Source organism: Zonotrichia albicollis, chromosome 2 (genome assembly GCF_047830755.1).
Source record: "Zonotrichia albicollis isolate bZonAlb1 chromosome 2, bZonAlb1.hap1, whole genome shotgun sequence".
Lineage (NCBI taxonomy): Eukaryota > Metazoa > Chordata > Aves > Passeriformes > Passerellidae > Zonotrichia > Zonotrichia albicollis.
Genome location: NC_133820.1, coordinates 109,708,693 through 109,734,132, shown reverse-complemented (window position 1 = coordinate 109,734,132; position 25,440 = coordinate 109,708,693). Strand labels below are relative to the sequence as shown.

Below are 25,440 nucleotides of genomic sequence, written 5' to 3'. Positions count from 1 at the left end.
AGGAAAATCTAAACTGCTCCCGTAGGATGTGCTCTCTAAGTGGTGAGAGACCCATTTGTTTTATTGACCCCAGAACACATTTTATCTTTCTGCCGTCTCATATTCACACTCTTAAATATTAAATACACACAAACACATTTCTGGTACTTACAGTGGGAACTTGAGAATGATTAATTACTCAACACATTAAATAAGCTGTACAAAGACAACAAACTACTTCAGACCACAAGATAACTGGCCTGGCCTTGAAAAGCACTATTGATGGGCACGAGATGGCCAACACTGCAAAGCAGCAAAGCAAACAGAAGCTTTTGACATTAACACTGCACACAAAAACGAACTCTACATTGAAATATACAGTTTATTTTCTCGAAGTCAAGCAATACCATTTGTCAGTAGGTACATGTTAAGTGTCAGGCAGGAAAACTGTACACTTTCACTCTGGGCTGCGGGATCCAAACAGTTGGAGAAGCACTGTGGAAATCTTTCACTATACAAAGAGATCTAGAACTGAGAACAACAAAGGATGAAGGAACAGCCATCCCCAGGACGCCGAAGGCAAAACATTAGCACCAGATTTTTTTCAAAAAGCAACAGTACAGCTATTTACAGATTTACATATAACATTAGGAGGCTACCATCTTCACGTTTCCAGGGTGATTTTCAAAAGTTTTGAAAAAGGAAAGGAGATATTAGTGTCTACACAACTGTTCTGTGAAAAGGATAATAGATACAGTTTTCACAATATTGCTACCTTTTATCAGAGATCTAAATCAAAGTACTGTATACAAACACATTGTAATTATATTATTCTTCACATTTCACATACACATTTCAGAGTAACCACAATATGTAAAACAATGCATACTTTTCTCCAAGCTAAGACAAGCATAATTTATTTATGTTTAGTTTTGGGTTTGTTATGGTTAAGGGATAGGTTTAAGGACAAAGGGACCAGTTGTCCTGGGAACATAGCAGCAAATAACTGTGAGATGCCAGAAGACTACATTTCTGAACTAGGAGGGAGAAACTAAGGTCAGCTGTAGGTCTTGTAAAATGGTAGCTCCATTTGACCTCAACTGATGCACATCAACATCATTTCAATTAAAATTTGGTCCAGGTATACAAAGTAGTGCATGATAAGGGTGTGTGTGGGGGGCAACAGTCCTTTTAATGTTTGCACCTGTCTGTAAAGGAACTGCTTCCAGAGGAGTTTTGTTCCCCAGTTCCCCAACTCACAAGGAATTCACTGATCAGTGCCTTTCCAGTTCTCTCCCCACAAAAGAGAGGATTCAGGTAAGAAGGACAGAAAAACTCTTATGAGTGCTGCCATACTGCAGGAGTAGTGGGAAGAATTCTTTGCTCTCTTTTCAACAACTGACTGTATTTTCAACCTGCTTAGCTACAGACTGGCATTCACATCAGCCTTGAAAATGGCTTCTGGCTGGGGAATCTATTTGTCTGAGGAGAGATATATCTTTCCCTTAGGACAATGGAAATGGCATATACATAAAGTCTTCCCAGACTTTCTTTGCCTGCAAAACTTTATCTTAACATAGAACTTGACACTTAAGACACTGTAGAATCTTACTGCAGGTATCTACGCAAGTCAGCATAACTCATTATGTGCTGCAAACATGAGTTAGCACCTCTTTTTAGAGCTACTGGAAATTATCTAAGTTAATGGCAGTATTATGAGATCAGATTAGTGATCTGATACTGTGAACTAACATCCTCTCCTTTATCACTGTTCAATGGAAAAAACAAGCAAACAGTCCCACTTATGTTCACAGTTACAACACAGAGTTGCTCCAAGTAATGCACAATATTTACACAGCAGAATTGTTTCTATTGCATTTGGTAGTCTGAGAAAGAGGAACAAACAACATTATGTAGGTCAACTTCAGTATAACTTAATTGTCTATATAAAACCATCACAATGTTGAGCAACCAGAACACAAGCAGTGTCCTTAACCTACATTTATTTCCAGGAAGTGTAGTGGGTTTGGGACAAGAAGAATAAAAACATGCATAAAAAAAGCACAAAAAAGCAAATGAGCCTTGTAAATAATTTAGATGAAAAATGCTTTGAATAAAATCAGCACAGTACTTCCAGCCTGTTTCTTAAATCAAGTACAACTTGGTAAAGAAATCATTTGCATTGCATTAATAGTGTACAAATGTCTTGCAAAATAATTTAAAAAAAATCTTTAGCTAGGTAGGCATTAGGTGATTTGCAAGCTGCTTAAGAAGCATTTAATTAGACTGATTTTGAAGTTGTTTTCTGCATGGGGAAAGTGCCATCCTATATACAATATTACAAAAAAGTGTCTGATGCCACAGGATCAGAGTGACACTGCATTTCAGCAATCTGAATATATTAGCTATAAGATGCATGCTTCCCCTATTTAATGTGTCTTTAAAAAACATAAAACCCCACTAAATTTAGAGCTTCTAAATGTGTGTGCATTTGTGAGTTGCTGTAGGGTTTTCCAGCAGACTGTGCAGCATCTGAACATAAAGGAACTATACAACCTATTCTAAAAAACATTGTTTGCATGCACAACTGCCACAAACTTTGAACATACTGAGCAGAAAGGTTAAGAGTCTCTCCCCTTTTGTGGAGCTTTCTGGAAGTTAAGCAATGAGGAACAGCTGTAGAGTCCAGCAATAAAAATGTGTTCTAGAAAAATTAAATACATCATTCAAAAAAAAATGAAAGAGAGCATTATTGCTGTAGTGAGAGCTATTTTTCTCTTGTGCACTTGTTTCTCTACCAGACACTCAAGCAAGCCAAGAGACTCATTTGTACACTTGGAAACTGCCCCATCCCTTCCTTCTTTCCCATTTTCCCAGTGCTGGTTGGACTGTGCCCTTATTTGAGCCGCTCGGGCTGGAGGCTGTCAGTCAGACACTTCAGCTGCTCCTCCCCCAGCTTGATCTTGTCCTCAAGCTCTCTCTGCTCGATGATGAGGGCTGACTTCATCTTCACAAAGTGCTCATAGTCTGCTAAGTTCTCCTCGCTCAAGTAGTTGGCCAGGATGTCGAAGACAATGCGCTCTCGCCGATCCAGGTTCTCCTTCAGCTCCTTGGCATCCTCGTGTTGCTGGGTCAGCAGCTTCTGCTTATCTACCAGCGTCCGCTTAGGAGAAAGGAAAAACAGTTCAAAATTCACTGGGTTCACTAGGCTGGGACAACAGCCTCACTGTTCAATTCTCTCTCAAGCTGGTTTTAGCTACAGAGACCTTCCTGAATATTTAGAAAGGTGGAAGAAGAACACGCCTTAAAATTTAGACTAATAAAATGCATTAACAAACTGATAAAAAAAAGTAGTAAATCAATGAAAAACACACCATTACTTTCTGTTGGTCACAAAAGCATTACTTCAAAGACTCCTTTACTATTTAATAGTTATAAATAGCTGTATACAACAGAGTTGCCTTTGAAGAATAGTTATTCAAATTAGGACTCAGCTGTCTTACATCTTCCATACAGCACTGGCACAGCTGTGGTTCCAGAACCCAGAAACAGACCAGCCAATGGAGCCATTTGTCCTTATACAGCTCCTGACACTATTTAGCAATTCTGCTGCACCCACAAGCCTTTCCAATGACATGTGAAGTCCTGTGGTCTTCAGATGTGAGCAAGAGTGATAGCTGAGGCAAGACCACAGCAGGGCAAAAGGGAAGCAAAAGAAAGAGGCCAGCAGAGGCCAGCAGCCTCTCCCCCAGCATCACCTGTCTGCACAGCCAGCAGTCCCACCTGAATCACCTGGCTGCCCTCTGGCAGTACATGAAGAGACAGGAGCACCACCAATCCAACCTATTTCAGATGTCTACCTACAAGTGATTGCTTCTTTCCAGTGACAGAGTATGGAAGGCTTACGCTGACATCAAGAATTCTGTACAGGTGTCTGAACTTAATTAAAAAGTGCCCCTAAGAGGTACCAATCCATAACTTCTAGCTTTGCTTCAGAGATGAATTTTCTTTGAGAAGCTTTCTTCAAATAAACCTCACTCTGTTCTAATAAATGTGTCCATCTTTTTAATTTGCACCTACTGTTAAATCACACATGCTGTTTAATAAGCCTGAAGGATTTATAGAGAAATGTTTTTGTAGGATATAAAACAATCTTTTCAAGATGGAAGTATGAGACAAAGGGGGCTACAGACTAGTGAGCTTTAATAAACCTACCTGTCAGAGTTCCTCATGCATCCTGTGCTGACTCTTTCTACAGACAGACCAAAGCTCAAGAGTGAAGTGTTTTCAGATCTGTGCTCTCAATGTACTTAAAATACACAGCCTAGATTAACTCAGGATTCAAGACAGCTATGGAAGACAAATCAGAAAAATCACACACTATTAGAAAAAAGTTTAATCTTCCCTTGAGCTTATGCCAGGGGAAAAAATCCCACTGCAAATTGCAAGCAGAATTATCTGCTGCAAAGAGATGGAACTAAAAGTTCTCCTGAGCTCACCAGGGAAGTAGCAGATAGCCTCAAACCCAGAAGTGTGACTAAACTGCTCCCAGGGCAGCCTTGCAGGTGTGTGCATGCTGAGCAGCAGTAACTAGCCAGAATGCAAGAGGATGTGGACACAAAGTGCAAGCAATGAGAAGACACCAGCCTTGTTTGTAAGAGGAAGAGGGGTGGTAGCTCTTCAGATGAAGCCCCTTTCAGAAGCTGAACTTGAAATACCTGATACTGTTCCCTGTGGCAAAAAAAAAGACCCACAGCAGAGCATCTGACAAAGTATTAACTCAGCAGTTATTATTTGACTGCTTTTATTGAGAAAGTCTGGTAAGCTGTTGCTGGCTCCTCGAAAGTGGAAAGCTATCAGAGCAATGTTTATTAGACAACATCATCTTGGAAAGAAAAATCACTGGTCACTGGGATTATACTCCCCAACAATGGAAGCAAAATCCTCTGTTTTGTTTGTATGGTACATTACTGGTTCACCACATTTTATCATTTGACCTACTAAAAGGACAAATACTAAAGGACAACCAAAAGACCAACAAGCACCAGTCTAAATGTAACACTTTAAGATACATTTCATAGAATCACAGAATGGTTTGGGTTGCAGGGCACCTTAAAGATCATAGAGTTCCAACCCCTGCTCCCACCAGACCAGGTTGCTCAAAGCCCCATCCAACCTAGTCTTGAATATTTCCAGGTAGGAGGGTGGGTACCTCTCTGGGCAGCCTGTTCCAGTGCCTCACCATCCTCAGGAAAACTTCTTCCTAACATCTTATCTAAACCTGTCCTCCTTCACCAGAAGGCCATTCTCTCTTGTCCTATCACTGCATGCCATTGCAAAAACTCCCTCTTGTAAGCCCCCTTTAGGTACTGGCAGGCTGCTCTAAGACCTCTCTGGTTTTGTTTTCTCCAGGCTGAGCAGCCCCAATTCTCTGTTTGTGCAGTGCTCAGGCCTGTGATCAACTGAGTGGCCTTGCTCTGGCCGTGTTCCAGCAGCTCCCTATCCTTGCTGTGTTTTGTGCCCTAGAGATGGATGCAGCACTGCAGGGGCGTCTCAGGAGCAGAATCCCCTCCCTTGACCTGCTGGCCACACTGCTTTTGATACAGCCCAGGACACATTTGGCTCTCTGGGCTGCAAGTGCACATTGCTGGGTCATGTTGAGCTCTTCATCCACCAATACCCCCAAGTCTTCCTCGCCAGGGCTCGTTTCAGTCCTGATGGATCTCTCCTGGTGTTACTATGGCAAGACTGGTGTCAGTGCATGTGAAGATGAATGGGGATTGAAATATGTTAGGGATTTGGAGTTCTGTCAGTGTAAATGTGACATCAGAACACACAATATCTGATTGTCCTTACTACACCACCTCCTCACCATCTTCTTTTTCCACATCCAACCAGTAAACTATTTTTATCACAGCTCTCAGACTGTGTTTCCTATGTACCCAAATCATGGTAGCTCCTTCCCCATCACGAAACTGCAACACTTAGAAAAAAGTCTAATGAAGGATTAAATTTCTCCAAGTGTCAGAAGCTTTGATCTGCCCTTTAATAGGCTGTCAAATACTTTCCTTTCCGCCTCAGTCAGAGAGAAGCCTGAACAGCCATTAATCAAGTATGTTGGGGCCAAACAGCAAAAGCAGAGCTTCAGATCAGTCCCAGCACTTACTGGTTCTTATGTGTGAAATAATGCAACAGGCTGAAGTAGCAACATGAAGCCACAGCCTGTGGAAAAAATTCTGTTACAACATTTAGGTGGACTGTTGGCATTTCAGTGCACAGCTACAAGCCAAAAATCCTGCTTCACATTCACTTAACCATAGAAGCTAAACTCACTCCAAACACACACCCCCTCCACACTCTCTATTTATTTTAGCCCAAGTTTCACAGGATCTACATCTCTCCTTTGATGCATATCTGTGTTGCTATCTCTCTCCTTCCTAGGTAAGGTCTGATGGGATTTGAAGTTAAAAAAATTGCTGCAAGCCATGTCTCCCCCTGTTCCCCCCCTCTCCCCTGCTTTTTTTTAAAGGCTTGTCCTTCTGTTGTTTCTTGCTCTTGCTCCTCACTAGGCATTGTGGAAGGAAGCTGTAGTAGATGAGAAGCATTTTCTTTTTAACAACCTTATAGATTTGTATCAAGATCCTCACTGAGTATAAAGAAGTCTGCAAGCTTTCTGCATTACAGCACAAACACTCCTTTTCAAATCTTGAATTGTTACCATATTTTTGTTCGCCTCCTTTTTATGCTCTTATCAGCAGATTCTCATTTTCTTTAAACTTCTGCCAAGAAGTCTGTTTTCTAGTATGTTGCACCCCAAACCCACTTTTTCTCAGCAAGCCATTCCAGTATTCCAAGAAAAGAAGGCAAAGAGGAAAGTTTTAAGAAATCTAAAAAAAAAAAAAAGTCTTAAGAAATTTATCCACATACCATCCCTCATGCTGAGTGCTGCAACTTAGATAAACAAAACCCTGTCCCATGAGCTTCCCTAAATGCAGGAATATTATTGTTGGCCCTTCTCACCCGTTCTTCAGGAGAGGTGTTGTCATCCAGGTTATTGAGGGCGTTTTCCACCCGGGCCAGACGACCAGACAGGGACAGCAGGAGGTTGACCACTTTGTCAAGGTCACCAATAAACATCTTGAATTTGTCAAACTCATTTGGTTTGCAGACTTCTTTCACAATGGCCTCTACCTCCTCACCCAGGATATTGTTTGCTTGGATGTCTTCCAGAAGTGTCTCCCGTGCCTCTCTCAGCACCTGCAGCTTCCTACTAATGCTGTCAATAAGTTCTTGCTGTGGAAAATAAAGGAGATAAGAATTTATTAGCACTACTGCCTTTTTCCTTACTTCTGAAAGTCATGTCAGCTGGCACTTTAATGCATTTCAGACTTCCATGAGGCTTTGACAATGAGTGCATTACAAATAAATACCTGCCTGTGTCAAAGGTCTGTATCTCTGCATTCAAAGGTTCAGGACACAGCTGCACAATGCTCAGCTTAAGACCTGTGCTAAAGCAAATTACCTTGGTGGGAAAAGATGAAGTCTTTTCACCCTACCAAGAAGCCTTCCTGCCTTTTCTCTGAGCAGCTTTAGAGCTGCTATGAACAGCAGAAAGTACAGCACGTGTCTGTGTCTCTAAATATCAGGTCAGGTCCACAACACCTTGCTGAAGAGCTACACTAAGGAAGATACACAGTACTAGAAAAACAATCCTATATTTTCCACATGATGCAGTTAAAACTAGGGCACTGTCAAGCTTTCTTTTCCTTTCTGCATAACATTAGCATTCCTCCAATAGCAGTCCTTCCACTCTCAGAAAATCTTCGCATTAACAGTGCCTTACAACATTTCTGCAGGGTAGTCATAATCCCTAGGGCACAGGGAATAAAATCTACTGTAGTGTACAAAGCAGCTCTGCACAAAGCTGTGCAAAGTGGCTCTGCCAAAGGAGCATCACTGTCCTGGGCCAGGCGAATACACAGCCTCGCCTGAACTTTGAGGTGTTCTGTACTGCAGTCCCCACTGCCTGAGGTACACTTGCACTGCCTTAGAAAAGCACATCAGGTGCAGAACCAGCAGAAACCAGACCAAGAATCAGGATCTCCTTTGATCACCTGTGGTCCCTCTGTACTTCTCTGCATTTGGGCAAGAGCTCTTGTTTCTCACATGCCCATTAGCTTTTGGTGCACAAGGGGTGTGAGTTAGCTCAGCCAGCTGCAACTCTGAGATCATCCACACCCTAAAAATGCCTTGTTATTTAAATGTAGGTGCCTATTTGGTATTCAGCTAATTTCAGGTAAGAAAAATTTCCAAAGTGTTCTCTAAACAAACACCTCAGTGCAAATTCTGAATGAAAACGGCATCCTTTAAAATAGTCATTATTTCACAGTACCCCTAGCTCTTTTTTTTAATTGCTCATGACATTCTTTAGGAACTCTGCTTTCTAAATGCAAATCTGATTACAAGCCTTCATGATTACTGAGAAACATACTGATACCAGCTGCTGCTCACAGAGGCCACTGAACAGTCATTGCCAATTTATTTTGGGAACAAAAACCAGCACAAAACAAAGTCTGTCATCTTAACAGAAAGCAACTACACCGAGAAAAAGCAGCAGCCTTTTTGAAAGTAGAAATTCAACCCATGGATTATCCATACTGTTTTTTTCCTTTTTGATTTAATGTACTCAGTCCAGGTTAATCTGGATCTGGGTTATCTGTTAGCTTTGGTGCCCAAAAGATTAAGGTAGTAAGCAGTTCTACAGATGCCTGCTTTACTGACTGATTAATCTGCAGGATTTTATTTTTCCCCCTTCTCTGAATGCAAATGCAGTTTGATCTGGATTATGTAGGTCACAGTGCTACACTCTCACTTCCCTCAGATGACATGCACTATGCTGCTGTTTCACCATTTCAAACACAGCAGGATACTGTGGTGTTCTATGTTATTATCTCAGGGGTTTTTTCACTTCTGCAGCTATGCTGCAACTTTGTTTAATTAAAAAAAAAAAAAAAGCCATAGCTGCTCAGCATTTACTGATCTGGTCTGCCAGTCCAGATCAGCTCTCTCAGTTCTTTTTTTAAAAAAGAAAGAAGCCATTTTCCCAGTAACATCCCTGCAGCTGAAGCTAAGCACCAATTTTTCAGGTGAGAAGGCCATAAATACCAAGACTGTCATATCTATTAAGAATTGGATTATGATTACTGATTGCTTCAGACTCAGATGAAGCAGCCTCTGCATGCAGCAGCTGTGAACTCACTACATCCTTTTGCTAAACAGCAGAAAACCTGTATTATGTTCAGTATCTACTGAGCCAGAAGAGCTGCAGTCTACATCTTCAGGCTGGCAGATGAATAATTTATAGCTGTGAATGCTGTAACAGTACACAAGAAAATAAAGTGATTCTTGCTGATCTGACTAGCAACACAGAAGGTGGTTCAGCAGAGTGCTGCTCAGGTGGCTCACTGCTTGGCATGCTTTTGTGTAAATTACACTCTGCTTTCAGCTCACCACCCCATTCCTAAGGAATTCAAGCCTCAAACCAGATGAAAATTGGTATACATGAATTATACTCTTCATCAGTTGCTGAAATTTTCCTAAGGGCAAAGGGGAAACTTCTACACAGCAATAAATGGATTTTCCTCACTACAAAAACCACTCTTATAGCATCTTCAAAATCTGATCAGTATTGTATAATTGTGGTAAACCTACATTAAACTCAGTACACAAGACACACACATTCCATTTGGGCTAGCTGGGAATACAGGGATTAGCTCAAAAAATCAAAATTAAAAAATTAACAACTCTATATGAAAATCCAATACTTATTTCCAAAGTAAAAAATATCACCCCACATTTCTGGTTTGCAGAGCAGAGAATGACAAATACAGGAATCATTGCACAGTGGACTGCAATTAAAATATCTCATAACAGAACTACCATTTTCCAGGAATCAAGAAACAGGTTCTGGGCATATGGCCCATGTAAAACTACTGAAGTAATGAAGTGTGCCACTTAAATGTTCAGGTCCCTAACAGATCCCTTGTTAAACTGCTGCCAAATGTGAGAAGCTGGACCAAGCTGCATCTTGTGTCCATTTAATGAAGATACCTTGACCCACTTACAAAGAGTTTTATATGTTTTCTGACAAGATCCAGGATGAAAGCCCACTGGACTGAGTGCTCCATCTCCATGTGGAAGAGCAGGGAGGGAAACAAGCAGCAGGGCATGTGTGCTACAACATGTACACTTAGAGGAGAAGATGGGAGGGTTCTGCTAAAAGCCCTTGGTGAAAACCTTCCTGTGTCATGTGATTAGCGGTATGTACTGAAGCTGGGGGATGGATGGAGAAGTGTGGAAAGGGTAAACATGATTTTCCTGTTAATAAACCAAAAAAAAGTAAATGGCACTCTTGCTTATAAAAGTTTTAGTATTTAGTTTGTTGAGCAAACAAGAAAGGTTTAATTTTACCTCCCTCCTATTCTGTAATTAATGAGAACGAAACTAATTCTAGCAAAATCATGAATGTGACAATCACATGTGGCACCAGATAAAACCAAATTATTTAAAATGAAATGAAATCTCTAATTTGTCTAAGTAGCACAGCTGTTGGATTCAGCAGCTGTCTGGCAAGAGGGTGAGGGAAGGGCTCTGCTGCAGGCACACCAAGCCCTGGCAGTGCACAGCACAATGAACAGTGATGCAGAGGGAGGCTCAAACAACACAGAGGCAACAGAAAACACAACAGTCCCCTCAAATGCAGTGCCAGCCATGCCTGCTCTGAACCACAGGTGGAAATCTCTCATTCTTAGCAACTAAATACAGTCCTAATAATTCAAAATCATTTCTTTGGGACTGGATTATCAAGTACACCCTGGCAGCTGATTTTTAAGCAGAGAGCTGACTTGGACAGAAAAGGTTTGCACACCACTGCATTACTGGCTTAGGTAAACAGAGTTAAACTACATCACTCTACCTGATCAAACAGAACATTTCCTCCAGCTTATCCATACTGGGAACAATTATTAAAATACTTTGTGCCAAGTTGAGATGAATGCAGTAATATTACTGCAGGACAACACTTTCTCCTACCACCAAATGTCAGCTCATCATTGTAGTATCTAAGGAATTTTGGTGACCTTTGTTCAGAAATAAAACACCAAAGGATGGGGATGAATGAGAAGACTGCTTCCCTCCCTTGTGATAAGCAACTTCCAATTAATCCACCAGGCTAATTAATTATCTCCCACAATCATTATTAATTTGGGAGGCAGGAGAAATATTCTGCTGTTCATGAAAACAAAGTGGGAAGAAAAAAATAAAAAAGAAGGTGTGTGTATGCTCCTTCTCTCTCAAGACAAACCCAAATTCTGGACCTAAATTTCAAAAATTTGGAACATCTAAAAGCACCACCAGCTTCAGTGGGATACATAAGCACTCCTGTTTCTTTTTACATAGTGAGAAAAAGAGAAGAACCTCAAATGGAAAATGGTATTTTAAAAAACCTCCTCAAGACTTCTCCCTTTGAGACTTTCCAAAACACACAAGTCGCAAGAAGCACCTAATATGAAGTACCTAAATTCACAGGTATACACTTAACTCATCCCCACAAACACAAAACCCCCCAGAACCAAAAGAGGCTGATTTTTTTCCAACTGATCCTGCACATCTAGAAGACCTTATATTGGAGGCTGTTTAGTCAAATAAATTCAGTTAATGCAATGAACAGCACTCAGAGCCTCCCATTACACTTTTAGAAATGTCTTCTACCTTCTTCTCTGACAAATCATGATCCAGCTCATCTTCAGAATCATCCTCACTCTGCTGCTGTTGCTGCTGCTCCTGCATGTCCTTCATTTTAATCAGCAGCTCTGCCTTTGGTGCAGATGTGCTGTAGTAAGTAGAATTGGTTGTCAGGGAGATGGCAGATGGTGCACTCTGCTCCTCTTTCCTGGGAAAAAGTCAAAACTTTCATTAACTGCCTTGACACCCTAATCAATGAAAGAAAGAAGAGTGTTTTAGAGCCATCATTTCCCCAAGCAAAGCAGAGGGTTCAAGAGAAAGCCATTACTTATATAAATAAGATAAATAAACACTGTCTGAGAATAAAATCCGTATGAGTTCAGTACATGCTCAGCAAAAGTTAAAACTGAAACCATGCAGACAATCATACATCATTACAAGAACTGAAATGCATCAAAGATACTGCATCTGGAAACAAAATGAAAAGTTACATTTTACAAAGAAATGCACAAAATCTCAGTGTCATAGACGGTATCCTTTTGGATTTGGATAGCACAATGTAAGTATTTAACTTTTTGATTTGGGAATCAAACTTCTTGAGAAGGATACAACTTTTCAGATAATTTGTATCAAGAAAACAAAAAAATAGAACATCAATGTGGATGGAATTTATTTTCTTTCTTTGATCTCACTCACTTCTAGGAAATGCCTCATGCCTGCTTCAAGGTGTCATCACAAATTTTCAGCACATAAAAAGGCAAGAATACTGTTCCTTTTCTATTCAGTTACTAGACTGGATGATCTTGGTAAAATATGTAATCACAATGAAATGGCAAAAGTTAGTTAATTCTTGTCAAAAATTGGCTTTCAACCATGTCTTGGAAATCTTTCATATTGTACAACACTTGTTTCTGTCATTAATGGCATCATTAGTAGTATATGCTTGACTACTATTTTATCACAGAAGTCTCAGAAAAGACCTCCACAGAAGGAAGACTCACCTCCAGCCCCCATGGAATACTGACCCACTCTGGATAGCAGCTTACAAAGACATAGCAGCTTACAGAAGGTAATACTCACTTCTCTTCTGAAATTTTTGGAGAGGGAACTTTTGGCAGAAGCTTCCTGCGCTGCTGAGCTTCTTCTAGGAGATGTTCATCTTTAGGGAATATACCAACCATCAGATCCATTGTTGTTTTTATTTTCACATTAGGATCTAGTATGTCTGCTAGAGATTTATCTCTTCCCACAATTTCTCTGGCGAGTTCCTCTGACTTCCAGTCTTCTAAGGTCTTTTCTTTGGCCTTTACATAGCTGGATGCTTGCGTGGCAGCACTGCTGTCCTTCAAGTTGCTCCCAGGTTCTTCAGCTGGTTGAGGGTCAACTGGTTTGTTTCTGGCTTCTGGCTCTACACCTTGCCTGGTGTAAGCACAGAATCGTGAATAGGACTGCTCAGAAGTGCTGAGTGTTTTAATCTGGTCCTTTTCCAAGCCACTGGGTAAAGCAGGAGGCTCCATGGTACTGACAAGGCTCTGCCGACTCTCCTTCTCTGCACTGCTCTCAGAATGAACTATCTTGATGGGAACCATTTTCACTGTAGTATTGTTGTCTATAACCCTTTCAATTCTGGAAAATAAATAAAATTCATTCTTAGAAATGGAAGAACCTTAAATCTCAATTCATATCTGCAAATCAGAGGGGGAACCCAAAAAGAGAGGTAAGAGAGAGATAATGAACTACTCCTAGCACTGTATCTCAAGCCCTAAATCTACATGTTCTTTTCTGCCCACTAATTTTAAATAGTATTATTAGTTCATTTGTAGGGGATTCTAACATCAGAGCTGTACAATACTCATGATACAGGACTTCTGGTTGTTTCCATGAACACGAGGGTCCAATCTCAGCAGCCAGGCCCCAGATTTCAGGCAGCACTACTGAATCACCTCTTACCCATTTGCTGCCACAAGCACAGCAGAAAACGCCCTCAGCCCACCCTCAGTGCCTCACACAGATCCAACAGCGGCCTCTCCCCTTGGCCTGACAGGCAGCTGAGCTGCCTGGGGACTCTGTGATGCCCTCACATCAATTCTCAGCTCTTCCAAGGCAAGAGACAACAGACCAGATGGGAGCATCCCACAGGCTAGGTTTTTGCTGAGCTACAAGAATTAAAAAGAATCACACATGGGAAATCTGGAAATTATTCAAAACTTAATTACATGGTTTAAAAAAAATCTTCACTTATAAAATTTCACATATGACATAGAAGCTTAATAAATAGATCCTATCATAGTGTTCTAGATTTCCACCTAAAGAAGAGAAAGCAGTCATTGAAGAGGATAACACACAATTCTGGATATTCTTTTTAAGAGAAGCCTGTAGCAGAAGCTCTGTACTGCACAGCACAAAGGGCCACCTTAGCCATTCAGTAAGGAAAGGTATTTAAAGCAATGCTAACTTAGATTTTTAAACTGGACAATAACATGTTAAATAACATTACAGAAACATCTGTAGTGTATGTAAACCATATAAGAAACTGAAATCTAGTTTAGTGGTTCTGAGTTTACAAAAAGTTTAAAATTATTGTCATAATGTGGGTTTGGAACCTCTACAGCAAGGAAAGGAACATTGCCTACTAGCTAAAATATCTGGTTTCATCTGGCTGGGTAGCTTGCTGCCTTTCATATAAGTGACCAAGACACACTACAGCTCTTTCCCTCTAAGTGTGGGTGTGTCACTTTCCCTAAAATAAGCGTATACTTTTCTACTGTTGGTAACAGCAGAATCTATTTGAGTTGACATTTTTTGTATCTTGTATTTTAAATGTATATTTGCCTCTGAATGAATGTGCAGCCCCTCAGTAGGTATTTACTTTCCACAAGTGCTTTGTGGATATGCTGTGACATACTGATCCAGCTCCTGGGGCAGGTTTCCAGCCCATGCTGAATGTCCCCACTCCATTCCATCAGGCTGTTCTCATTCAAGGGGACTGTCACTTTGAAGAGCTCACTTCTGTGCCCACTGCTTAGACCCAGCTGCAGACTGGGACTCTCCTTCTGACTGCAGCAGAGCTGGGCAGTGCCCAGCCACCACCCCCAACCCTTTCTTTTGCTTATTTTAATTAAAGCCCACACATTTGAAGCTCCATTAGAATGTGAAGAGGAACATATTTTGGAATTTGGGGGAAATATAAGATGAATGCATGTATGGGGGGCAACTAGAAAAGAAGTGAGCTGAGGGCAATTCCTCATCTAAAATGCCCAGCATCTGTTTTGAGACTTTGAGTACATTCCTCTCAGCCTAGTCAAAGAGTTTCCAAAAATTTAAGGCAACATTAAATCGACTGCTCTCAGTAAAAGCAAAGACAGTTCAACACCAGGTGCTTCAAAAATTCTGTTTCTGCAACCACTACCCTGCTGATTTCTGAAGCTTTGCCATTTGTGGAAAGGCAGCATGAAATTTTGACTTGCAGCAACTCTGCTTGTGGACATTCCAAAGCTTAACCCAACCACAAAGAGTCCCTCCTTGACTTGAGTTTAGGTTTAGTGGAAATCTATTGATACACTCTTTTCAGCTTTGCTGCTGCTTAACAGCTGTTTCTGGCAATAGCTGAGCTGTGTGCACCAGCAGGGTACAGTGCACCATCAGTACAGCACACAGCAATGTGTGTGTGCTTGCCCCACACACATTTCTCTACCTAAATCTCTGTGGGAAACCCTGCACACACACTCACCTTGGCCTGCTGATGAACAAGACACTTCTCTTAAAAGAGTACAAAAGCTATAAGCTAACACCATCAAACATTAGCTGCCCCAGCATGCAAAGTGGCATGTCCAAACACTCCTACACAAGGAGCCAATAGAAATAATAAGCCAAATCTGATTAACTATGTATTAAGATAAACCTACTTTACATATTTTATTCATATGAAATAAACATCATATCAAAAGTTCTGAGGTATGGCCACCACACTTGTCCTTTTTGGCCAAACCTGTTTTAGTGAGTAATTTAATTATTAACTGGGGACAATACATTGTGTGCAAACAAGAGCTGTCTGGGCCTAAGAATTTTAAATGTTAGCAAAAGATTCTCAGGGTAAGTATTTAATCTTTCAGATATGAGCATATAATTAGGCACACCTCAGTGCTCATTTCAATATTAAAGCTTAGCAAAAAGGAAGAACAAATACAATTGCCTTTCTACACATCCTTCGTATCTGTTCATAAAGTAATACATTAAGGAAGTCAAAGCAAAATATTAAGGAAGTCATTATTGTCATCTACCTCAGCACATGGATTCTAGGGTTCATATGACATATTGCACTTTTCATTGTAAATTATATTATTACTTCATGTTAAAAACACAGCAGAATGAAACCTCATTTTTTCCTCCAGTTGTGAGAGGAAAAACATTAAGGCTTATTTAGGAAAAAAAGTGATTCATGTTTTCATGTCATGAGGCAAAATGGAAAACAGCCTGAGTTTGTTCAACCATTTACATTAGAGTAGAGAAAAGCCATGCCAACTGCTTTTGCTCAGAGAAGCAACCTCTGCAAGAATTTAGAGGTTTTGTTTTCATTCTTTAACCATGAATTATAGTGCTGAAGGATTTATGAAAACCAAGATTCCTGAGCTTCCTGGAAGAGTTTGTTATCTTGTGGGAAAATAACGTTTTATGATGTTAGCAGCATATGACAGACGCAGCAATCCATTAATTGCAGTCAGTTGTCTAATTCTGAGTTTATCTACCCTGGGAAACGACTGACAATCTCCTGCTGAGTGTTCAGTCGTTGTCAACATAAAGTGCAGAGGACCCCTCCACAGACAACCTGAAGTGCCACATTTCACTGTAAAAGCAACATAAAACCAGTCATGATTTGGCAAGTGTATATTACTCTGTGTGTTTTCAAAACAGATGTTCTCACAAAGGATACAGCTTCCCTTCCCACATCTGCTTTGTCCCTCCCTACACTGATTCATGTTTATATACAGCCTCAGGTAGGGGAAATGATGACAGGGACTTTTCTGACTTTGCCTGTACATTCAGAGGAAAATCCCTTAGAACCCTCCCCTTTCATTTTCTACTAACTACCAGGTGTAACACCTGGGCAGCACAAAGTCAACTAAAAGAAACCACAGACCAGCTGAAGGACATTAATGGTACCAAAAGGAATTTCACACAAGTCTGTGGTCTCTAAAATATGCTGCAATGGCTCAATGCTTAATGAACTTGAAGAATGTGTCAAGAAAATGAAGAGACAATCAATAATAAGGTCTAAGTGGGCAAGAAGTGTTAATAAAATAGTAAAGTAGTTACATCTAGTACCTGGCTGGGTTCTCATCCTGTAGGGACACAGGAGGTTTATCAGTGAGCTTCTGTGGTGCAAACTGGGGAGAAGGGGACCTTGATGACTCCATGCCAGGTTTTTGAAGATACTGATACTTGGAAGACTCCGACGTAAGGTGTGTTTTTTCTTCTAAGTGCTGACAAACATTCTCTGTGGATGACACTTGCTGGAGCTGCTGTGGATTAGCACTCTTCAGTTTTCCATTGAAAGCTGCAGGGCTCTGACAGAGAGAGGACTGATTGGCAAAGACCTGGGTGGAGCTGGGGGATGAGGACAGGAAGGGCCGGCCAGGTGCTACCAGCAGGGATTCAGAAGAGGCGCCGAGCGGCGGTGCAGAAATATCTGGTCGCCTGTATTTGTCTCTTTTAGGTGGTGGTGGCCTCTGAGGAGCAGGTCCACGCTTCTTGTTCAGCGGCACTGGCTCTGTTCTATGGTTTTCCTCTCCTTTGCCCCAGGACTGACAGGAGTGGTTCTCTTTGGAGGTCTGTGGCTCAGAGCAGGGCAGGTGAGGCACGCTACAATCCTTGCTCTTCTCATTCACATTTTCCTGAGAGTACCGGTAGTCGCTAGGCAATGTCCCAGACCTGCCCCGACTCTCGGGAGGCAGAACTGGAGGTTCTTGCACGTGCAAAGGTCTGACAGAAGACTTCGACTTGTGGCCTAAATTCTGGTCCAGTTGATCACTCTTCCCTTGTGTCAGGGCCCCTGTGTCAGCTTGCCTAGAGAAAAGAACATGCTTTTAGTATGCTGCTGATTTATTTCCTTCGGTGCAAGGCCAATGCACCAACCCAGGAAGCTTGAACACTGAGATCACATCCAACACTGAACACCAACGCCTCCAGTCTATGGTAACTGTACAGCACGAAAACATCCTCTCATGTATGGGCACACATGGTGTACTTAATCTAATGTGATGAGTCAAAACATAATGTCAGGCTAAATTAGGGTATGGAGCGCCACAGGACGCGACACAACCTCTGGATAACCCAAGGCACTGTGCACAGCTTAGTTAAATGCACAGCCAAACAGCCAAATGCTAGTAGAAAACAAAACTGTCTCCAGTTTTGTTTAATTCTAATACTAAAATATAATTCTCTTATTGCTCCACAGTCAGTAACAAAGTGTGTGAAACACGCTTTCTTACCTAGGTGCAACAATACTACAATAACATTTTAAAATGTGAACTGAATACCAGGAACTTTGATTATCAATCTGGAGGTTGAATTTTTGTGTGTCTGCTGAAAAATGAAATGACAGCAAACAAAATGTTTGCTGAAGCTAAAAAATTGGGAAAAGTCACTATCTCCTGAATTAAGGCAGAAAAGAATATTTAGAAATTTATTTTCTGGTCAGACTTATTTTAAGGTTGAACTTCTTTTGCCCTGTCAGCACAAATGACAAACAATGGCCAAAAAGGCCTTATCTTATCCTAACTGGTTTTGGGTTTATTCCAGTTTCACACTCTCTCTAGTGAGGAAACAGCCTTTTGCAGTTCCAGGCTTGTCCTTTGCCACACAACACGTAGAACATTTGTGCTCACCAGATAAAGACAAAGTGGGGAAGGAGCAGAAGGCAGGAGAAAGTACCTCTGGAGCCCTGAGAGGAGACTGGTTTGCCCTCTGCTTTAAAGGAGGCTGAAGAGACATTATAAGCTTAGAAAACAAGCTGCAACAAAGAAGTCAAAGGCTTCAGAGTTACTAATGTAAATTATGCTACTGACAGTGCTGGTCTCTGTATTTTTAAATAGTAATCCTGGAGTGATGCACTGCCCAAGCCTTCTTTTGATGCGACTCTGAAAGAGGCATCTTTCCCAGCCCACGTGTAAAATAAAGTTTAGTTGAATTTTTCAATGTAAACACTTTATTAACATCACTGTACCAGTTTTGAGATTGTCTATAGGCAGTTAACACCAGTGTGCAGGAATACAAAATTTGAGATAAAAGCACATACATGAAATAACTATTTAAGTCTGTTGTAAATTCAAGAAGAAAAGAATTTACGCACTGCATTTCTATTTTAATTAAATTAAAACAAATATTTAAATTGAAGTATTATGGAAAGATGACTGATTAAATGTGGATTCCTGAGAAGTCACATACACAGTCTTTCTCTCTCATGTGAAGTGTTAAACCTTAAAATTCAACTTTAACCAGTAAATTTTAAATTTAACATGAATGAGGAGATTAGTGTTGTTGACATTCAAGTCTCTTTATATTGCTCTCACCTAAGAGTAGCTGGTTCAGACAACTTCAAGTTGTCTGACAAATTCAGAGTCAATTCTGATTTACAAAACAGTATTTATTGACTCCTCCTTTAACAGTAGATGAAGGACAGTTTTGTGAAGTAGAAAATTATACAAAAGGCCTGAAAGACCAACACTATTCAGGTTTGGTTACATGGCATCTCAAGAGTCAGCTCATTTTCCCTAGTGAGTTCAACGTAAGCAGAACCAGGCCTGTAAATAGATCCACTAATTTTAATGGAAATATTTACCAAATGAAGACTGCAGGCCTTACATATGAAATACTGTGTTTAAACCAATATTTTTCATGTCTAGATAACCCATGAACAGCACAATTTTCTCCTTGTTAACCCGTAAAGAAGCTCTTCAGGCCTCCCAATTCATCTTCACATCCATAAGCCACAACAAAAGCCAGTGCAAGAGATGCTCTCAGGTACACAGAAAAATCAAGGGTATGACACAAAATGTTGCAAAGACAGCAATTACATGCATTACCTCAGCCAGTTTGCAAAGTATTCCATGAACTTGGCATGCACATTGGGATTGGGAGTGCTGGTGGAAGCAAACAGGACAGAGAACACCACCAATCTGACACATCTGCATATCCAAAACATTTAACCAATATATTGGTGCATATATATTGTTATTTATCTGGCTCAAAAATAATGAATGCTCTAGCAATCATGTCACTTTCCAAAACTGAGCAAAAGGACATAAAGAACCACAGCAGAGAGAAATTTAGAGATGCCATATTTGGAAACATGGAGAAAAAATTCAGAGATTACACACAACTTCATACAGCTTCCACAAAATCAATAAAAAATTTTGCAGCGCCACACAAAATGGGTCTGAGGAGAGGTGGTGGCTACATTCAACACTGAAGCTAAACTGCATTCAGTGTGAGTGCATCTTCATGCAAAACATGCTCATCACATTTTTTTGAAGAGATGTAAGCTTACTGTTCAGAAAGGAGGAAAAGAAAATGAGCTTCAAGCCCCAGGAGAACAGAGTGGCAAGAACCTGCAAAGGTGTTACATCATTATCAATACTGAGAAGTCCACTAAGCTGCTTGTTATTTGTCATTGCATTATGTAATAATCTGCCCACAATACAGCTGGTTTGGAAATGAGGCCCATAGGATTATGCAAAGATAACATACCACTGAAAGGAACTCATCATTTATAACCAAACGCCACAAAGTGAGAGACAGAATAGTTTTAAATCATCTGAAAAAATGACAATTGACTTAATTACTATTTTCATTCTAGATAACAAACCAGCCAACATGAAAAACATTAAACTCTTAGCTATCTTCAAACCCAAAGCTCCCCCACCCCATAATACAATGCCACAATTACCCCAGTTGCAGGAGCCTTTCTGAGACAACACAACTGGGAAAGCTCATGCACATTCCCCACCCCAGCATGGCACATTACAGCTTCCACTGCCAGGCAACTCACACCAGTCACTTAACCCCAGCTGCAAAGGAAGTGCAATTAAGAGTCATGTTATTGCTACAAAGTAGTATTCAGCAAGGGTGAGTCCAGTACAGGAGTCTAACACGAGTCTTTTCTACTGCATTTGTTTTTAGTATTTTGCTGTAGGAGCTTTCCTATCTAAATGGCAGGAGGCAGAAAACCAATGTGGGCTTCTGACTGAAAAGAAGGAATTGCTTCATTACACAAACCAGTCCTTCACATTTTTGAGAAGCTCTCATTTAGCAGAGGGCTCAGCATTCCCAGAGGGGATCTGTGTAGAGAGACAAGAGGCTGAGCACTCATCAGTGAATGCAGGAGCAGCTCCACTCTCTGTCTTGCACTTTCCCAGTGGCCACAGCCACCCCAGCACCACTTACTGCAGTGGGGGTGGCAATGTGGATCTCCACACTGGCACAAAGTACTTTCTACCTCAATGGACAAGTACCTCTCTGTTTCCTTCTGGCCCCATTACCTTGGGGCATACACACTCAAGACTGAAATATTAAAGGCCATGTAAAGAATAAGCTGGGCAAAAACCTCCCAGGTCTCATCCCAGCCTGGACACCTCCAGTCCCCCGAGCAATACTACAACAGGCTATTCCAACAAATCAGAGAGAGGTAACAGTAATGTGAGCTCTTGTATGAAGGTTAAACCATATACACATACACACACATTAACCTGGAGCCTGCCAGTGGAGTCAGTGAGCATTTACAAAAATGAATCATTATGTATAGATGTCTATCAGAAGAATAACATTTTTGGTTGCCATAAAATACAACTCCAAATAACTTTCTTCATTTGCCCCATACTCAAGACTTGACTAAATCTGGATAGAGAGATAGCCAATGTTGTATCTCAATAAATGAAAGTGATTTCAATAAACTCAGTGTGTTTGATTTTTATCTGTCTGATTTACAGTTTCTTGAGAACACTTCAGGCCAATCCAAACAGTGCCACGAGACGCTCCAACTTCAAAATCCCAGACTAGATAAGCTTTGCAAAAATGCATTAGCCAACATTTGAAAAATGTATCATTTGTTAAAGACCTGACCTCTGTGCAAAAGTTTCACCATAAAACATAAGCATGGTTATGTAACCAATGATATGTCCTGCACTAATTCACTGGCAAAGGAGAGCAAATGGAGTGGCTGTTTCTGATTTAATTTAAATTCCTTCTCAAGAACTACAAGCTACACTGGAAAAAGACCTTCATACCTGAGTATGACTCTACAATAAAAGTCCTCTCCCTACAAAAACAAACACTGAAAATCAAGGCCACAGTTTTGCAGTCCCTTTAAAGTGACCATGTGCAGATACTCTGCCAGAAGAGGCAGTCTCCTTCTTAGACACTTTGAGCTTTGTCTTCCTGCTCCTTCCAGCATACCAGCAGTAGGAATTGTACAGCCCCACAGAAAACTGGATCAAGGACCTGACCTGGCTTGAAACAGATAATTATGTGGCTTAAAGCAATTGGGAAATACTGTCTTTGCATATGACAAAATCCTGTTTATAGGCACAGCTCTTGCCAATACTTTTTAAGCTATGAACTTCATGTGCTGAAACTATGTTTTGATTGTGTATTTTTCTGGCACGTGGCACACTTGGATTCAAAGGCACTTCTGAAATAATCCACAAATAAAGGGTAGTTTCTTCTATCCAGTATAGTTCTGCTTGAGACAACACAACGCTATGAAGTTAGAATGGGGTTTCCAAGACTGCTGGAAATTCAGGAAAAAATTTGCCGTCTAATGTCACATTTTAATCCACATTGATAAGCACTAACTAATGCATGATGAGTGTCTTCTATTATTTCAGAAACTTTAAAGGTACAAAGGCATCAGCTCCCCTAAGAGAAGGCAGGTGGAAGCCAAGTGGGATATGCTGGGCTATCTAAGGTCTCACAAGATACCTGTGTTTAGACAACCATTAAGCCAACCAAGCTTAGCCAAGTTAGAATTAAAACTGAGTTCTCTGTGGACTACAACTTGACTCAGGACTTCATTTGACAGAGATGTCTCCCTTCTGTTACTTCTCTCAATCCTCATCAGAGTCCCATATCCTTTTTTTTCTTCAGAGGGTCCAGGACCACTTAAGCCCTTAAATTAGTTTTACTATTGGAATACTCAAGAGACGCTGACCACACAGCACCACAGTTTGGACATGCAATACCAGGGCAATTGTTTCACCCCTGTCTAATTTTTCTGATGAACTCTCTATCTGCTTTCACTACTGAGTCAGTACAGCACACACTATTTATCAGATAGCGACAATGACACGTATTCCAAAGATGTTATATGAGAGCTTTATGAAAGTACTCGGAAATCTTAAAAGATAAATGCAGAGAATAAAGAACCCTCTAAAGAACCATGATGGCTGCACCCTAACAGTCATGCCATGAAGAGGCACAGCATACAAGCCACTACAAAGAAGCAGAGCTGTCCACTGCCTTGGTCTGAAGAGGCAGATGATGGCAACCAGCATCCAAGAAGCACTACTGAAGCAAACGGTCCTAAACCAAAACACGTGTTAAGATGAAAAGAATAATGAATACTGAATGATGAGGGAATGCTTTCTCTCTCTCAAGGGGGGAAAAAAAAGGCCTGTCAGAAGACAACTGAAGGTACAAAACTAGCAAGGTATTTCACAAAGTATATCCCACAGCACATCACTGGTACACTACAACCTGTTTATCATGGTGCAAGTGTTGGTTCTTCAACTCTGTCTCTGAAAGCCTGTTAACATTATCTGTGCCTCAATGGCAGCTGTTTAGTCAGTCACACTAAATACAGCTTAGTTGTTGCACCCAATGTGATAAAGCAAAATGTCACTCTACCTTAACAACCCTTGCATTATCACCTGGCTTTATCACAGAATGAAATACAATAACAGACACTGCTTGCCAGTCCATCGATCCCACCAGAATTTCTCTCCTGTCCTGCATGCATGGCAACATACACACTGCAATGAGTTTTCCTATCTCATTCTGCCTCTCTAAAAATGTTGCCTCTTTCCCCATGAAAATCAGAAATAAATAAATAACAAAGAACATATCCACTCAAATTCTGCAGTAAATAGACAAAGTTATGGGTGGATGAATGTAGGCCAGTCATGGGTAATAGCAAAAGACACAGGCCCCTAACAAAAATAAAATCTAAATAAAATTATATTTCTTACAGCAGCACAAGGGAAGAATCTTGTGGGAAAGGGCAGGGGGAGCGATGCTTTCCTTTCCTTAGTTCAGAAAACAAAAGCCCCTCCTCCATTCTGCTGCACATCAAAAATAAACAATAAAAGGTAATTTTTATGGCTGCATTCTTACTGCTTTATCTATTGCATGCCTCTCCTAGCACACAGGGGATTACCTGCATGGAATTAAAATTACTTCTACTCAAGTCAGCCAGTTAATGTGTTCAGTACTTACACACTGAATTCAATCATCAGAATATCCCAACAGTATAACGAGAACCATCATATTACACAAATGGCAACCATTGCAGAGACAAAAGACAATATTTTCCAACACTGCTAACAAGGAAATCACAGTCACATAAAAAAAAAAGCTCAAAGAAGAATGATTGTTTTGTCAATTTACTAAAAAAACCCCTACATTCCAGTTGCCACTCCTTTGATATTTTTTTCATTTAGACTTTTTTGTCCTGATAATGCTGTTGCTATTTTCTTGTTGCTATTACTACTGAAAACAGCTGCTTGCAGCTGAACAAGAATTAGGTAACAGAAGACAAGCTATAAAATGAAACACTTTGTGAATAACAACTAGGTCACCTGGGATTCTCAGGCATTCTCTCACCAAAAAAGAACACACAGCTAGCTCATCCCTAAAGGAAAAAAAATCCTAAATCAGTTATTTAAATTAATTAGCATGCACACATTTCAATAGCCATCTTTTCACTCTGAGCCACACTCACCCGCTTGCTTCTGACAGTCACATCCAATTCTCTCAGACTCCCAGCTAACAGCTCCTGCTGCTGTGGAAAGGTCTCTGTGCAAGCCTGTACTCACAGTCACAGGCTTGCCTGGCAAATAACGAGATGAAAAGCTCTCGCACCACCCCTAGCCGAGAGGAACCCTGAGCCTGGCACCCTGAGCCACAACAACGGCACTGCAGCCCTCAGTCCAGAAAACAAGTATTTTCCAAAGGCACTGCCTTCTAATTCCAGTGTGCATGATGCCAACTGTGAAAACAAAAGCTGCTAAAAACAGCGCGTGTGTGCGAGCATATGCACACAGAGCATCCTAGCTGGAATTAACTCACGTTTTCCCCCTGTTCTCCCAACCCATCAGCAAACACAGCAGTCGATTGCACTAAGCAACATAAAATTCTGTACCAAGCATTGCATCATTGCTAATTTGCTACTGTAGCTTTTGCTGATAGAGGCAGAAGATGCAGTCTATTCTCAAAGACCTGAAGAACAAAAGAAACACTGTATGAATTAACACTGCAAATTCCTGTTCACAACTGACAAAAAATGGTAAATAAGGCACAAACCTCTAGCCATTTCCTTCATGCTTTAACACTAAAGACAAGACAATCTTACCAGGATTTACAGCCTTTTACCCATATTCACTGGATATGTGAGCTTTGCATCCCTGCAAATGTGCCAGCCAGTTTGAAAGCCTTGCAGAACTGAATCTG

The 25,440-nt window shown here is 40.8% G+C and overlaps 1 protein-coding gene across 8 annotated transcripts in view; it reads right to left on the bottom strand.

The window, feature by feature from the left end:
* Positions 1 to 343: 343 nt before the first annotated feature.
* Positions 344 to 25,440, bottom strand: part of SHROOM2 (shroom family member 2) — a 117,227-nt gene continuing 92,130 nt past the window's right edge. For all 8 annotated transcript variants that reach the window (XM_074535995.1, XM_074535997.1, XM_074535996.1 and 5 more), the window contains 5 exons: positions 17,044 to 17,784; positions 12,802 to 13,347; positions 11,749 to 11,929; positions 7,000 to 7,272; positions 344 to 3,142 (listed from right to left, as the gene is read on the bottom strand). In XM_074535995.1, coding sequence (XP_074392096.1) covers positions 2,876 to 3,142; positions 7,000 to 7,272; positions 11,749 to 11,929; positions 12,802 to 13,347; positions 17,044 to 17,784 — 2,008 coding nt within the window. In that variant the 3' untranslated portion in view covers positions 344 to 2,875. The remainder of the gene's footprint in view (positions 3,143 to 6,999; positions 7,273 to 11,748; positions 11,930 to 12,801; positions 13,348 to 17,043; positions 17,785 to 25,440) is intronic.